The 15,750-nt window shown below is 51.7% G+C and overlaps 1 protein-coding gene across 1 annotated transcript; it reads left to right on the forward strand.

Annotated features, from left to right (window-relative positions):
- The first annotated feature begins 9,015 nt into the window (after window positions 1-9,015).
- LOC137918793 (uncharacterized) lies at window positions 9,016-11,870 on the forward strand. Its single transcript, XM_068761694.1, has 2 exons — window positions 9,016-9,362; window positions 9,639-11,870. The coding sequence occupies exons 1-2, from the start codon at window positions 9,054-9,056 to the stop codon at window positions 10,155-10,157; spliced, it is 828 nt and encodes a 275-aa protein (XP_068617795.1). The 5' UTR covers window positions 9,016-9,053; the 3' UTR covers window positions 10,158-11,870.
- The last annotated feature ends 3,880 nt before the right edge of the window (window positions 11,871-15,750 follow it).

Below are 15,750 nucleotides of genomic sequence, written 5' to 3' on the forward strand. Positions count from 1 at the left end.
TGGGTTTACCCCCGGACCGACCCCCTTCAGTCTCGAGCTGCCCCGGCCCGTCCCTCAGATCTGATGATAAGCATATCGGGACAATTTGGTGGAGCAGCTCCGGGCGAGCGACTCGCGGCCCGCAGCGCTCAGTGTCCGCCCGCTTTCGGCGTCTAGATATTCAATTTAATACCGACATCTTTCGGCAGGAGCGCGGCTCTATGCTCTCGGCAACGATACAGCCTCGCAGATTCCACCTTCGTGCAATCCTTTGTTCTCCCGCGAAGACGAATTTCGACTGTAACACGAGAGCTCAAAGTTCAATTCCGAACTGACGGGGCTCGCTTAATGAATGTTTTTAACGGTGAGAGATGGGAAATTATGAAGGTTTCTTTCTATGGAAGGTTAGATAAATTGATGTCCGACTGCCGCCCCGACCGAGCGTCTTGCGGCGAAAGTCGATTTTATAGAGATCCAGGCCTGAGGCAGCGTGAGTCGCAAAAGTCGCACACTGTTGTAACAGCATTGGGGTCGCGGGCCCTGGCCGGCCCGGACTGGCAGTTGGTCGCTAGCACGCCTCCACCGCCAGCTTGTTCACAGACTGCAAATCTAACGAGAATAAATTGGCACAAATACGATAAATATTGTTTTTAAAACAAAAGTTCATTGTTACACTAATTTTAGGTTGACTGTTCGTTAAAACTCGCGCTAGATAGCGCTGCAAGTTGTCCGCACAGATTTTAAATGAACTCGCTATTGAGATGACGCAGTGACCATGACCGCGGACACAAGGTCACGTCCGACAGCGGCCGACGGGGACTGGCCGCTGCAGTTGTGAGGACGGGGTCCGAGTTGGCGTCGCAACGCGTACGGACGCGACGATGTCCACCTGCTGACGCAACAGAACGCAACAGGGGGGCCACGGTAGTGCGTCCGGTGCTAAATGAGCTCTCAGAGCGCAGAGACAGGCATCGAGAGCGGCAGGCAGGGCGGCTGCTGGTGAGCCTCGCAGTGAATTCAAAGGCGGACCTGTGCGCCGGCGTGCCCGCACATGCACGGAAGCCCTCGGAACTCTGGCGCCCACCTGCCGCCGGGGCAGGTAGCCGCCGGGGCAGGTAGCCGCCCGGCGCACACAGTCGAACGATATCTATTTCGAGTTTGTAACGTTTTTGATTTGTCATCTCACGCAAATTATTTTCAAACTTTGTCTAATTTGATTTGATCCGAAGCTTGCAAGTGCGCTCTGGTGTGCATGCTAAACGCCATCGAGTGACAACCGGGTCGAGATCGTCCAGCAAGGGCAGACGCCCGCGCGGCACTCGCCTTGTCTAGTCACAGCGGGCTCGTGCCCGCAACTAAGTGACAATGCGTTCATTTAGCACCGGGATCGACTTTGAACTAGCCAACTCAACTCAATCCTGGAAGACCCTCGATGTCACCAGCTCCCCGTCCTTCTTCTTCCGTGCACGCTCTGCGCAGAGAACGGTACGTAAGTAAACAGGTGTTGGTTACGAAGACTGCGACCGCTCGCGAACAGGTTTAGCGGCGAAAATTATAAAGTCAATACGCGCGTGCAGTACAAACTTTTGTTAAATCTCTCTATTGTTAGCACACAATCCGCATGTCGCAGACTGCGTTCGATATTTTGCTTTACAGTTATGTGCACAAGGTCGATTGTACCTCTACATGTGACCGTGATGTAGGGGTGCCTTGGCTATCGTCGCATCATGATTTAGGACCTTTTATTGTACAAAAAGGAAGGGGAATTGACTATCTCGCTCGAAAGACTGAAAAGTATTAATATTTGCCTAGGATCGCGAGAAAATATTATGAAGTTGCCGCATGCGGCGTGCGGCGCTCGTCTTTAGTTACTAAGATCAAGGTGTCAAACCCTACGATGGTTACACAGAAATTTCAAAAAAGTAGGATGCTTCCCCAAAGACGCCAGCGCATCAGCGCTGTTTGTTGTAACTTTGTGGAAAGCTAGTTAGGCGCGGGCGATTCGTGCAGTCGAGCGAGTAGTAAATACTCAGTAAAAAAAGGACCAATATTTAGCCACTTCCGCACATGCAGTGGTAGTCGTGCAATAAAGTGCACTGCCCGCCAGCCCGCTGATAAATGCAGACAGAGTCACTCTGTGTTTGGCACTAATCGGTGTAACATAACTCCTGAAGATGCCCCGTGGAGGGAGATCTTACTTAGGATGGACTTCCACGAGGTAACGCCTGATTCCATTAAATAGTAAATACTCGTCGCGGCCCGTTCGTTAAGGCACGACGGTGAAGGTCGCCAGTTAGGAGAGTCATAATTACCCTGCAAGATTGTCGCACCAGGCAGGCGCCTACGTATCACAAGCGCCATGCGGATGTCTCCGGCTCAGTTCTCTACACCTCAAAGACGGCAAGGTGGGCAAAATGTACTAACTTATTCCCATTCGGAAGGTATTTTGTTCGGTGCGGCAGGACACTAGCGTCCAGCAGCGACGCCACGGACCAGACTGACACCGGCTCTCGATTGAGAGCGACACGGTGGACGCAATAAGCGCGGCACATGTTCGACAATCAGCATCCAGGCGCTCCGGGGCGCGGAACCCTTCGACCTGAAAGAATCTCCTGCTGCACATATTGATGTAATGAAAACAATTTTGTTAATACAAAGATATAGGTACGAACTTTTTACCCGCTCTCTGTCAGCTTCGCACGAACAGCCACCGATCTCCAAGCGGCCCCCTGTGCGCCGCGCCGGCCGGCCGGAACTTGGCCTCTGATGCGCAGCGACGGAGCTCAGCGTGCAAGGAGCCCGCGGCTCACGCGACGCACTCGCCGCACACGGCACGGCCTCCACGCGCACACGCGCACACGCGCAACTATTGTATTTGACCAACCGCACCGCTGCGAGCTAATTTCAATCGTATTGTCTCAGAAATTACAGTGATATTTCATTGCTCGGGATGTAAGAGTTGTTTACTAATGACAGTGGGGCGAAGGCCGGGGAGCTGTTGCCAAGGCGCGCGGGCACCCGAGCCGCCGGGGACGCGCTCCGGCGCGGCCTGCGCGGCGTTAGGCTTCACTGAATCTTTTATAGTATATTTAGTCGAAACACTTATTTTTCAATTTTGCAGTAAAAATGTACTGTGGGTGACAACGAGGTTAATGCCGCCCCGGAGCTGCGTAACCTGCTTCTCACCCGGCAAGCGACGGCATCTTTAAAATGCTTCGGCTGTTAAAACATATACTTAATTTTTTTACTCTTATATTCACAAACTACTTGCAGCACTTAAAAATGCATGTTGTTGTGTTTGACGTATATAAAGAAGAGAGCAATCGGCTCGACGTGAACGCGACTTGCAGTAAACTCATACAACACGTACCTCTATCACCTCCTCGCTGCAAAAAATATTTAATGTGTATGTTTGTACTACAATACCAGTCAATAACAACAACGGATCGCCAGAGCAACTAAATGACGGAAATAGAAGTAACAAACATTTCTTTTAAACTAAATTAATCGACTTAATTTTCAATGCGTTGCATATTCAATTTTTTGGTTTGCAATTCTCCGTCACACGGAGGACACGTGCGGTGCGGCGGGTGCGGCGGGTGCGGCGAGTGCGGCGAGTGCGGCGAGTGCGGCGAGTGCGGCGGGTGCAGTTCGCGAGCGGTGGCTTGCGTCGTTGGGGGCAGTACAAACGTTGTTCGATTTTGCGGGCGCGTTTAACGCGGTGCCTTGTGCCAGGAAATATTTTCTCTTGAGTAGTTTAAGGCAGGCTCACTGCCTGACAATTGTGTGTGAGCACACACGTTTAAAAAGTCACATCTCTTGTTATCGCTCCACACCTCTCGTTGTGGAAGCAAAGGCGGTACAGAAATCGTTTCGCACAGACTCAATCTGAACAATTTAAAAATAATAACGCACACAAATAATTTTAATTCCAAACCAACGACATCGCATGGCTTGTTTACAAATATCAGCGAAGGAAGCGGCCCGGGACCCTCGCGGGACGTCCGGCGGCCGCGCTCCGCACCACATCTCTGATTGCGTCAAATTAAAAGATGGTGCTCAAGTAAACCGAACAGCTCAGAATATTGAATATTTTGTGATCATTTACTGCTCACTGAACGTACTTCTTGAAACGTAACATCATTTCCATAACTTGCGTACTTCTCAGCCGACGCCCGCATTGGGGCTTCATGCGGCGCACTGTTGCCTGCAGCGCGCTAAACAAGTTCATGTGAGGGTTTTTAATTATTTCTGTACGCGTTTCGCGATTTATTACATTTTCGAGCTGCTCGCCGAAGGCATCGAAGATTATGTCAATACTGTTGTTACGTAGCCAAAGTTGTGTCCGATGCATCGCACGCAGTCCGCTTGCAACAGCAATGTGAGCCGCCGCAGCAAACGTTTGCGGAAGAAACATTTATTTCCATCCGAGATGTTATGTCTTTGCTTAGTTACATAGTCGGGACGACACAAATTATTGAAGGCGACACTACCGGTAAAGAAATCACTTTGCTTTCCCCGCGAGTGCACTCGAACATATTCCGGTGAGCAGCGCCGGGCACCGAGGCGCGCGGCTGCATCAGGAGGGGTGCGGCGCGTGGAAAGTTCAGTTAATCGGCCGATAATCGACGACTGTTCGGCAAAGTGGATGTATTCGATGGTCTTATCGCTATCTACCCTTTATGTAACGACGGCGCGATAGTGTCGCGACTGATAATATAGGTCAAACAACGAAAATCGCAGCCGCGGGAACGCCTCGCCGGCGCTCGGAGTCAATGTGAAGGTAACGTGTAAGTAATCATGTGGAGGGCGCAGGGGCGGCACTTGGAAACGTTGTTCCGCAATTCCTCAATCAAAGGTCGCAGATGGCGGAATAGCGTGGTCTTTGAAATGCAACGGTGAGCGCGCATTGGCGACAGCGCCCTCTGGCGGCGCCCGCTCGCGTGCTAGCGGAGATAACTGCTGTCTATTAATAACCGGAGCGATTATACAAAATCTGATACGATCAGTCTCCGCGCCGCACGGGCCTGCAACCGGTGCAAAGTACATGTTCACAGGAGAGCAATACCGGCGCAGCGAGAGAGGACGGGCGTCGCAACCGAGGCGGCTCCGCGGGCACGAACCTGGTGTACTCCTCAATCGGCCGCCGCTGTGTGGACCTTCCGTTCCGCATCGTCGTCACTACATGCCGCCTTCTAAGCCGCCTGCCATATTAAAGCATTGCGACCGGCAGACCGCGATGGCGACCAGACGGGCAGAGACGTGCCGGCTGCTAAATAAATAAGCGTAGTAAGAACAACTTCTTTTCTATATTTAAACCGCGTTCTGCTTTTTCCCAGCATCGCAATACCATCGGAGGTAATGTTCCAGCGGCGCATTGGACAAAAGCCGAAGTCGTAGGTAGAGGAGCGGGCGCGGTGCCGCCGCGATGGCTTCAGAGCCGCGTCGCGCTTTGTTGCGAGTTCAACGAGCCCTTGCCACGGTGACCTGTACCTGTTTGACGTAACATGATGCAATAAAACAACACACTTACGGCGCCCTCACGACCCGCAGCGCGACAGCGGCCGCTGAGGTCTCACTAAAAAAAAATTTCGTATAAAACTTGCTCGAAAAGAAAACAACATGAGTGGCATGACAGAGCGCACCGGCTTGTTGCATCAGACGGCTGCGTGCGTGGAGGGGTGCCCCCCCGCTCCCGCCGCGCGCCACCCCGCACCGCCCCGCGCCTGACGCAATGCGCGGCCGCTGTTGGCAGCCCCGCATCCTTCGTAACGCAAACAACACGTGCGAATGTTTATTTGCTCGTTTTTGACGCGCGATTAAAAAACTCGACTGGTTCCGGCACGCCAGCCGCCGCGGTGCCATTCCGCCGACGAATGCGAGCAAGCGCATGCGAGGCAGGCTTTAACTTCTTTTTCTTCATCCTCTTTTCTGCCGACGAGCCGGTACTGCAAGGCATACGCCTCCCCAAAAGATTGCCGCGACGACCGGTCTTATGCCTCTCGCAGCCAGCGCCTCCCCGCGACCTTGTGCGGCTCGCGCGGGGCCTGCGCGGGGCCTGCGCCGCGTCCGCCGGCTTGTGGCAGCCATTCGAAAACCTCTTGGCCCGAGCGGCTATCGGCTGCGAGCCTTTGGCGCTAAGACGACGGGACTAAATATTAAAATGTTTTAACATTATTTCTAGTTTTGCACAGAAACGGTACACGATCTAAGCGAACTATCGTCCATCCGTTCGCACGTGAAGCAACTCACCGGGCAGCAGTTGCCGCGTGCGCGTACAGCAGCTTGCAGTCGACGGGCGGGCGCGACGGGAGGGCGCGCCGGTGCGTCGGGAGCGCGCGATCCGGGTCGGAGCCGGCGGGGCTGCGCCGGCCGACATGCCGCGTCTTGTTGTTTCGTGTTTATTTTCCAGTTGTTTGAACATTGGCAGCACCACCAGCCACACGTCGAATGAATGCCTGGAGGAGCTGAATCATCAACATATCTTCACATGTAAAAAAACTAGTTTCTTTAGCAATTATATTTTGTTTTGCGTCGCGCTTATTTAATGTCGGTAAAGCAGTGGTTGTTTAACCTTTACACCTGATGGCGCTGGAAATAATGGTGTTATGATGGCGTCCGTTGCGGTCGCCGGTGGGACAGGCAGTAGAGTTTTTGTAATGTCAAAGTGATAAAAAAATATGTGAGAAAATTGTTTTTTTAAAGGAATCGACGTATAAAATCATAATTTTTAGAGTCGTTTCTCTGTTTTCGGACCAACGCGTCGTTTTTTTTTATTTTAAGCATGTACTTACATATTGATATATACATATCGAGAGAAATTGTCGCACACACATGTGCTGCAAGGTCCGCAGCGCCGGCGCGCGAGCACCGGGCACGGTCCCACGCCTGATGTGCCGACCTCGTAGGATTTTTTACTTTCCCCTCCGTTTGTTTGCTGTCTGAACGACCAGAGAAACACACCGTTTCTCTACGAATAAAATATTTTTGAATTAAAAATAAATAAGCCCAAGACCGCGAGGAAACAATAGGTTACTTGATCCGAGGCGCGGCTCCGGATGAACGCGCCGCCTCCTCCGGCGATGCACTTGAGAGCACGGGTCCTCTGCGTCGCCTCCCGCCCGCCGGCCCTCCGCACCGTGCGCCGCGTCACGATCCCGATGATAATTCTGTGAGAACCTACTGAGCGGTCGTTCGAGGCCGGCGAAGGAATTACCGCGCGTGAAGGTACAAATAGTTTTCAGGTCTACCGCGGCGGCTGCGACAGTGCGGCGATTTCAATATCGGCAGACGTGCGCCCGCCGCGCAGATTAACTTCGTTAGTTCTGTTCGTGTATCTGACGCGTTGGATTCCCAGCAACCAGTTGGAACGTTGTAACGCGGATCACTATTAGCGGTGCGCGTGTAACGTTGCAGCGCGGCATAGCAGCGCCGCCGGGCGCCGCATCCAACCGGAGGCGTGCGGCGCTTGCCCGCCGGCACACAACACTGCGAGAGGAGAAGACAGTGTGACGACGACAACACTTAAATCAATACTATATCGCGAGTTACCAAATTTTCTATGGAGCTTATTTTTTTAAGTTGTTGCCCTTTTTATATAACAAAGACTGTATATAAAATAGATAAGAGGAAAGTTATCGAGCCAACTTGTACCTGGAAGCCGATGCAATTACGTGACAAATAATTCTTAATCTGACGATAAGACTACCGCTCAGAAAGCCGATCGTGCGTCAGGTCCGGTGCTCGGGCCGGTGGAGAGTTCAAAACATTAACAACTTTAACACTGCGTGTCGTTGTGGTCCTGTGCAGTCATCCGACGGCTTGCCCCGCCCCCTCAGTGCGATATGTTATGTTACGGTTGCCCTCGTCCGTGCGTGCTGTGTGCGTGCTGTGTGCGCGCTGTGTGCGTGCTGTGTGCGTGCTGTGTGCGCGCTGTGTGCGTGCTGTGTGCGCGCTGTGTGCGTGCTGCGAAGACGGACCGCTTAGACAACGACGTGTTGCACTACGGGAATGGCTTCTACGGAGCAGCCGCAATAACTGCGAAAATATTTTTCATCTTCATTCCAGTACAAAAATGTATTGTAAATAATGTTGATAGCTTCTAAGCTATTTTTAAATAACGTTTCCTGCGTGGCGGGTCCCCCGTTGCAGCGCCATTCGCACTTTGAGCTCCGCGCGGCTGCGACTGAGGAGTAGCGCGGAAGGCGTTGATTCGTAGTCGGAACGCGAGCCTCCGACGACAGTTACATTTTATTTAATCGCGAACTCGCCACCGGTCTCACGACAACCGCTCTCCCAGGTGGCACCCCACCCTTTGCGCCCATTGCAAAGGGGTGCCCATTGATGGCGGGCGCCCACTCGAGTGGTTAGGGACCGCGCCGGCACTAGGCGCCCTCGACGCGAAAGAGCCGCTCTCGCAGCTCAAGGTAATATTGATCGTGTTCCGGAGCGGCGCTGCCAGCACGCGCCACCCACAGATGGGTTCAACACGGCTGGCCGCATTCCTCTTTGTAGTTCCTTTGTTACAGTTCGCACTGCACGATCGCACGCTTCCGCTAAACTCATGAGGTGCGGGCACTACCTACCGTCATCACCCGCAGCAATTCGTTTGCGAAAACTCTGAGCAAATGTGTGCCGCCCGCGGACAGAGCACGCGGGGCACGCGGTCGCAGCGCGCTCGTGTCCGCCGCGTTTGACGTATCGCCTATTGTCATACCTCGCTTCGATTAAATCAAATCGCTACTGGTTTACAGGTAATAACTTTTTTGTAACTTTTAACTAATTGATTTTCATATTAATCGAAAACAATAAGGTGTCTGCAGTGCGAGCAATGTATTCGGGGCTCGCGAGCCGCTCGCGAATTATGTTTACCGGTTCCTTCGTGGGGCGCCGCGCGCGAGGCGAGCGCCCGAGCGACAGAGTGAGAGAGCGAGCGTGCGTGCGACGGAGCGAGCGAGCGTGCGAGTGCAGCCGAACGAGGGTGCGGCGTGGCGGCCGGGCCCGCAGTCGGCGCTCGCCGCGGCAGCGAGCGAACACTTCGCGAATTCACGTTCGGAGCGCGCGCCTGTGGACTCATGGCGGACGTGGAGTGGACCAACGAGGTGGTGATACGGCTGATGGCGGAGTACCGACTCCGGCCCGAGCTGTGGGACAGCACGCACGACCTGTACCGCGTGCACACGGCCAAGTACGAGGCTTGGGCGGAGCTGGCCGGCATGTTCGAGTGCGACATCGTGGACTTGCGCAAGAAGCTCAACTCCATCTTCGCGTCGCACCGCCGCGAGAAGGCCAAGGTGCGCTGCGGCGGCCGTTCCACCTGGTTCCTGTACCCGCACATGAGTTTCCTGCCCACGCACGTCGGCAACCGCGACGCCGGCCCCGCGGTAAGCGCCCCGGCCTCGGTGCCCATGCGGCGCTGCTCGCCCCCGCGCCGCCACGCCTCCCTACAAGGAAGCCTGTAAAGGTTTATCTTGATTAGATCTTTAACACGGGCGAACACGGACGCGGCGCAGTGTTGTGTCCCGGTGCTCTTCGTTGTTGCTGTAGTTCGGTTTTGCAATGTACTAATCTAGTATAAGTCTCTTTGTCACTTTTTAAGGAAAGTAATCCTTAGAATATAAATCAGCTTATATGGTATTAACGGCGACCGTTTGCCACAGGGCGAGAGGCGGAGGCGCATCCTGAATTTGCCGGCGGAGGAGGCGGGGCCGTCCTCCGCGGAGGAGTACGTGGACGAGGAGGAGGTGCGCGCGGCCGCCGCGCCGGACGTCGTGCCGGACGTCGTCATCAAAACCGAGCCCACCGTGGACTACCCGAAGATCAGAGCCAAGCGGGAAGTGAAGTACGCCACATGTCGCAAGCCCAGGCGTGCGAAAGTCTTAAAACGGAGGGCGGTCAAGGAAAACTACGGCGAAGAGGATAGGAGCAGATTAATAGAGACACTCCGGTCGCTGCGGCGCTCCGACCTGCTCAAGAAGAAGGACGAGTGCGACAGCTTCGGGGAGTACATCGCGGAATCGCTGCGCAAACACGACCAGCGCACGCGCTCCATGATCAAGCAGGCCATCAACAACATCCTGTTCGAGCAGGAGATGAAGAAGTACAGCGGCAGTCACTTCCCGTCCGCCGCGGCCGGCGACGAGAATCCCCTCACGCTGGAGGGGGAGGGCTGCAAGTAGCGCTGCCGGACACCTGCGTGCGTCGCACCGCGCGGCACGCAGCAGCAAGCGTCGACCGCTTCTCGAGATGAACTGGCCGCGTAGCTAACGCAAGAGCGGGGCCAGTGCCGAGTCGGGACGGAACGTTAAGTGTCGCCGGGGCCGATTCTCAAGCCGCGCGTTCAAAGTGCAAGTTAAAGAAAGAGTTGTTGTGTAAGAACAGTAAACATTTGTCCACAATTAAATAGTAAAGAGACTTAACAATGTCCATTAGTACGTTTCATTGCATTCAATGGAGCCGGCGGCCGGCCGGGCGTCCCTCGACGCGGTCACGTGACACACCACGCACTAGACCAGCGTCGTCACAAACAATTAGAAAGCCGCGCTAACAATGACCAGCTCAGATACATTTATTTACTTTTAAGGAGTTACGTACGCGTCGTCTTTTTAGTTTTAAAAATTGCACATCATTTGTTGGTGCAGGCGTCAACGGAAAGAAATCACTCAGATTTTAAAGTTTGATGCGCAAGGCATTCTATTTAGAAGTCGGTGCTGTGCAGCAAGCCCGGCGTATTCATAACGCAGGCTGTACTCCGCAGACGCCGCTGCGTCCAGTCAGCCGAGGGTCACAGGTGAACTTGCCGACTGCAAGAAGTGAAGCAGCAGTGCGGCAAAGGACTGTATCGCACGCCGTCCCGAGCGAACACCGCTTCGGGTGGAGCAGGACTCGGTTGGTTGTCGCAGACTTACTCCTCCAAAAGTCAACATACTTTGTTATCCATGTATAAAAGGTGTATGTGACTGGGCAGTCTCATCTCGTTCTGGGTAAAGATGACTACCGTCGGCGAGTTGCGGGGGCGCTGCCGGGTGCAACCGCGCTTAATGTTGTTTGAATACTTGGTGTTTGTTTGAAAACAAATTCCGTAAAGTGTGTACGGTGCTCCAATGTCCGTCCTTTTAGTTGTAGCTGTAGTTCTTATTGGTGGTGGTGGTACTTGACACCTCGAGGTTTAAGTAGAGTGTACTCGTACAGAAAAGTTCAAACGTATTCACTCCGCTATTGTGTCGAATTGCTACTACTGCGTTAACGAGGACGAGCCCGCACTTGCGAACGGCTCAGTGCGCCGCATTACATTGTTCGTTACTCACGGCCGCCTGTACGCCGCAACCAAAAGTGTAATATTAGCAAACTCGGCAGTGTACGTCGACTTACAAAATTAAGACGACTTTAAAAAATCGTTCTGCGAAACATTACCGGCGGTAGTTAAATGTGTAGAGCAGTGATTCCCAAAGTGGTCTATATCGACCCCTAGGGGTCTATGACAACCTGCAAGGGGTCTACGTCAGCGAAAAAAAAATTGGGGGTCCATTAAATAAAAATGGGGATCCACGATAGTGGATCTCAATACATACACTGAGAGTACCTATTTTCTTAAATCATACTATCAAAACATTTACATTATTTATAAAAGTACCTATGAAGTAAAAAATTATTATATAAGTTTATAAAATGTTCAGCGTTGTTACCAATCTCCTAACGAAAAAAACAAACAGACTGGACATCATTAGCCGAGGAGATTTAAGATTAACCCTTACAAAATTGTCGCCAAATGTTGATAATTTATTATTAAAGCATCAGGTTCATCCTTCTCACTAAATATATTGACTTATTGCTTATGTTATTTTATGTATAGTTTATTTAATGTTATGTATATTTTACATAACCGAGGCAAATTTAATTTTGAGTAGTTTTAATTTAAATTCAATTAATAAATGTATAAATTAACATGTGTTTTTATTTTAAGTTTTTAACACTAAACTTCACTATAGTTAGAAATTTACAGGAAATCAATATCAGGTAAGTAGGGGGTCTACCTAACACGGAAAAACATGTCAAGGGGTCTACGACACAAAAAAGTTTGGGGAACTCTGGTGTACAGCATGGATGCACAGACCGCGGCCCGCCGGTCGAATACTGGTGGCCTGTCGGCGGGCAAAAATAATACTCTCGTACATTCGAAAAATATATAATTCTATTCCAGGATAAAACCAAAAAAAAATAATTACCTATACTTCTGGCGGCCGGCCCGACATCAGTTTATGATTTGTCCGAGTGGCCCCTAGTCTTAATAAGTCTGTGCAACCATAGTGTAGAGCAACAAAGTTTTGTTCTACCTATTCATTCATTACGCATTCGCCTGAGATTTTTTAGTGTAATCCCTTGCCGCTTGCGGTAATGTAAGTAGTATTGTGTAAGAAATGCGTAAATCTCGCCCCGCTCTGGCGAGCGCGCCAGAGCGGGGCGGCCGCGTCGGCACTCGCGCGCGGGTTCCCTTTGCCCTTCCAGGCCGCCGGCGGCCGCACTCGCGGTCGACTTCGTGTCGGTCGTGCATGACTTTAAAATATTCTAGACCATTCCGGAAAAGACAACTTTGGAGCCAATAGTCAATGAAAATGCTAAACTTCTACTTTATTAAGAAATTAGCATTTGACACTCGTCCTTCTGAAAGTTTCGTGCATTACTGGGCTGCGCCGTGGTTTCGGTGAAACAATTGACTTCCCGAACTGTCGACGCTTTAACGGCGACGGTGCCGGTGACTACTGAAGAGCAGGCTGCGGCCAAATTTTCAAGATATCGCACACAAGGGGCAGGTCGCGTTTCTCTACAGTCGGGCTGGTTTATCGCGCGTAGGAAGCACAACAAGGACGAGCCGTATCGATAAAGTAATCACTATCGGCTGCGATCGAATAGCACTTGTTTTGATTTTAAATTTTTAGGACGTGTCGCACCCGTCCCGTGTCCACGCCGTGGCCGCCACGTCGCGGCACACTGATGGCACAATCGAGGAAGTGTTTCTTCAGCATCGCATGATCGCGCTTCGGTGGGCGGGCACGCGCACGAGGCTGTCAGCCGTCGCCAGCGGTTGGCACACGGCAGCTCGTTTGGCACGCCGCTGCGCCGCGCACGCGCTGCTGACGTCAACCATACTCGCTCGATTGCTTTCGATTTCAAATATTTAATAATAGATTATGCCTTACCTACGAGTGAGAGGGGGTGCAGTAATGTTTTGTTATCTGCTGACAGTTTTTGTGGTAGAAGAAAGCAACAGGTGACCTATAATTTTGAGTCAATAAAATGAACAGCTACTCTGCTCTCGTAAGGTACTTTTTACTTGTTATAGTTTCGGCAGAAAAACTGCCCAGGTATTTGGGGGCAAGCCATACATTTTTCAGTTTCCTCTGCCCCCTTAGGAAAGTTAACGCCCTATCCTGACCATATTCTACGGAGACTCGGAATCCACTTTTCAGATCAATAGTTATTTACAATAAATAACTATTGATCTGAAGCCACAAGCGGTAGGCGGCGCACATTCGGGACTTGCTGTTCAACATTCAAAATAAACAATAACAGCTCCGGGAACGGTCTGACAACTGCGAGTCGGCGGCGCGCGCGTGTGCGTGCGGCACACACGCGCGCCTCGCTTCTTACACAACAGACTCGTTGTCGCCGGTTCTAAATAAAGCGCTTACGTACGCGCCCGCCCCGCGTCCCGCGCCCGCCCCGCACCCGCCCCGCACCCGCGCGCCCCTCACCCGCGCCCGTCCCGCACCCGCGCGCGACTCTGCCGCGCGGCAATAGAGTCCATTTCGGCGCGGATTTTCTTTTAACATGTTGCCATGCGAAGTCTCTTTGTGTTCCTTCTAATTGCTGACGTAATGGAGTCTAAATCGGGAGGTGTGGAGCAGGGGTGCGGAGCGGCGGGGTACGCGCTTCTTTGTTCTGTTGGTTCCGACTGGAAGCCGTCCCGCAGCTGGGTTTCAACTGCACCGTCGCCGGGCTGCTGCTGATGATGCTGCAGTGCGTCGATGCTAGCTCCCGGTGCTGCCAGCGCCCGCTCGGCGCCGTTTGCTTCACGAGTACGCAATCGTCAAAAACAACATCTTCTGTTTGGATTTCTACAGACCATAATTAATAGTTGTGCATTGTCTGTGCAGATGTTATGCTCTCGGGACTTTGCCTGTTGCCTCCTTATAGAAAAAATAAACTAATATAACATGTTTCAAACTGATGACTTTACTGTGAATATTGTAAAATTAAAGAATCATCCGATTGAGAATAGACGTAAAAGTTTTCAATAATTTTGCAGAAAAACGAGTTGCAATACGTAAAGCCCTTTAAAGCCTTTACTCTGACAATCAATCACCCCCACGTATACAGAGATAGAGAAAAACGTAACACTTTTACTGCGAGCCGTACAAGATGCAAACATTCAAAATATTTTGAAACGTACGTAGAGGTCAAGTGTGCCACAGGAAAAGCAGACACATTCCTTTTGTAAACGAGACCTCCCGACAATGGCAGTTCTGTATTTTTAGGTAAATACAGGTTCGGTATAAACTTATCAGAAGTAAAGTACGAGTTAATAAAGTGCAGCGCGGCGTGCGCGTGCCCGCTGCGCATGTTCGATCTAGAAGTTACTTCGGTTTTATCCAGATTGCGACGCGGCGCAAGCAACGATATTGAAAGTTCACGCGGCCATTTCTCTCCGCGAGACTTTCCTCTTCGGCTGCGCAGCGCAGCGGGCCTTGCGAATGATCGCTATTAATTATTCCGCGAAGCGGCGCGGCCGCGGCGTGCCTACGTGCAGCGCGACACGCCGCGCCCGTGCGCCGCGCCTGTCTTCGCCATCGGATTGCATTTTTAAATCCAAAAATCTTTTTCTGGTTTTCAGAATTTTGGCAATGTGTCCATTTAACACGCACATCATTTTTCGTACCTCGCTGCCTTTATCCTGTCGCGTTGCAGTAGAAAAAAAACGCATCCTTGAGGTTTGTTTACTGATTCAATATTTTTGTAACGAACGACGATTGCTCATGAAAAAAATTTTATTGGTTACAAGTGCCGTCTAATGTTTGACACCAAGATGCGGTGTTTTAATTCGCAGCGTGGTGCGTTCGGCAGGGTCTTTAGTTAACTCGTAATTTTGCTCTTTTTTCTTTCCGTGAGAACGCTCGTGCCTCGAGACGAATGTGAAGAAGAAATTGAACGATACATTTTTATCGGTGTAATGCTATTTATGTATCTGAACACCCACCCCCGCCTCATCCCCCGTCACGCCGCTGCACACGAGTGGAAGGAAGTACTTTGTGTCGCGATAGAAATGTCACATAGACTTTATTTCCATTTCTTTAATTTACGGCTTGAGAACTAGGTGCGGCGCCGCCAACTTTGAAATTGTAGTTTAGCCGGCGCGCTCCGTGCTCCGGGCTCGGCCGCGGCTTGGCAGCAGCGCGGGTGTACAGGTGTCTGCAGTAGGGCTCATGACTTGGCCAGTCTCGGGCCGTGTCAAGGAACGACTTGAATTTTTCTCGCTTGTTGTTATTCGCCGCCCGACACACACGGGCGCGCCGCGGGCTCCCCGTGTCGCCGTTTTTACAAAAGTTTCCAATTGCTCTACACTGCTGTATGCTTTCCGTGATATTGGACAATACGGTACTGTGAGGATATCATATTTGTTAAACAAACAATGTTGGTCGAGGACGCCTTCAGTTAGTTTTCCATAAAAACAAGATTCCTCATCAGCCGCGGCACTCTGCGCGGATCGCAAGGCCG

The sequence above is a fragment of the Battus philenor genome, unplaced genomic scaffold (assembly GCF_028537555.1).
Source record: "Battus philenor isolate CCGP_79_NKW_IND1 unplaced genomic scaffold, ilBatPhil1.0.hap1 SCAF_15, whole genome shotgun sequence".
Taxonomy (NCBI): domain Eukaryota; kingdom Metazoa; phylum Arthropoda; class Insecta; order Lepidoptera; family Papilionidae; genus Battus; species Battus philenor.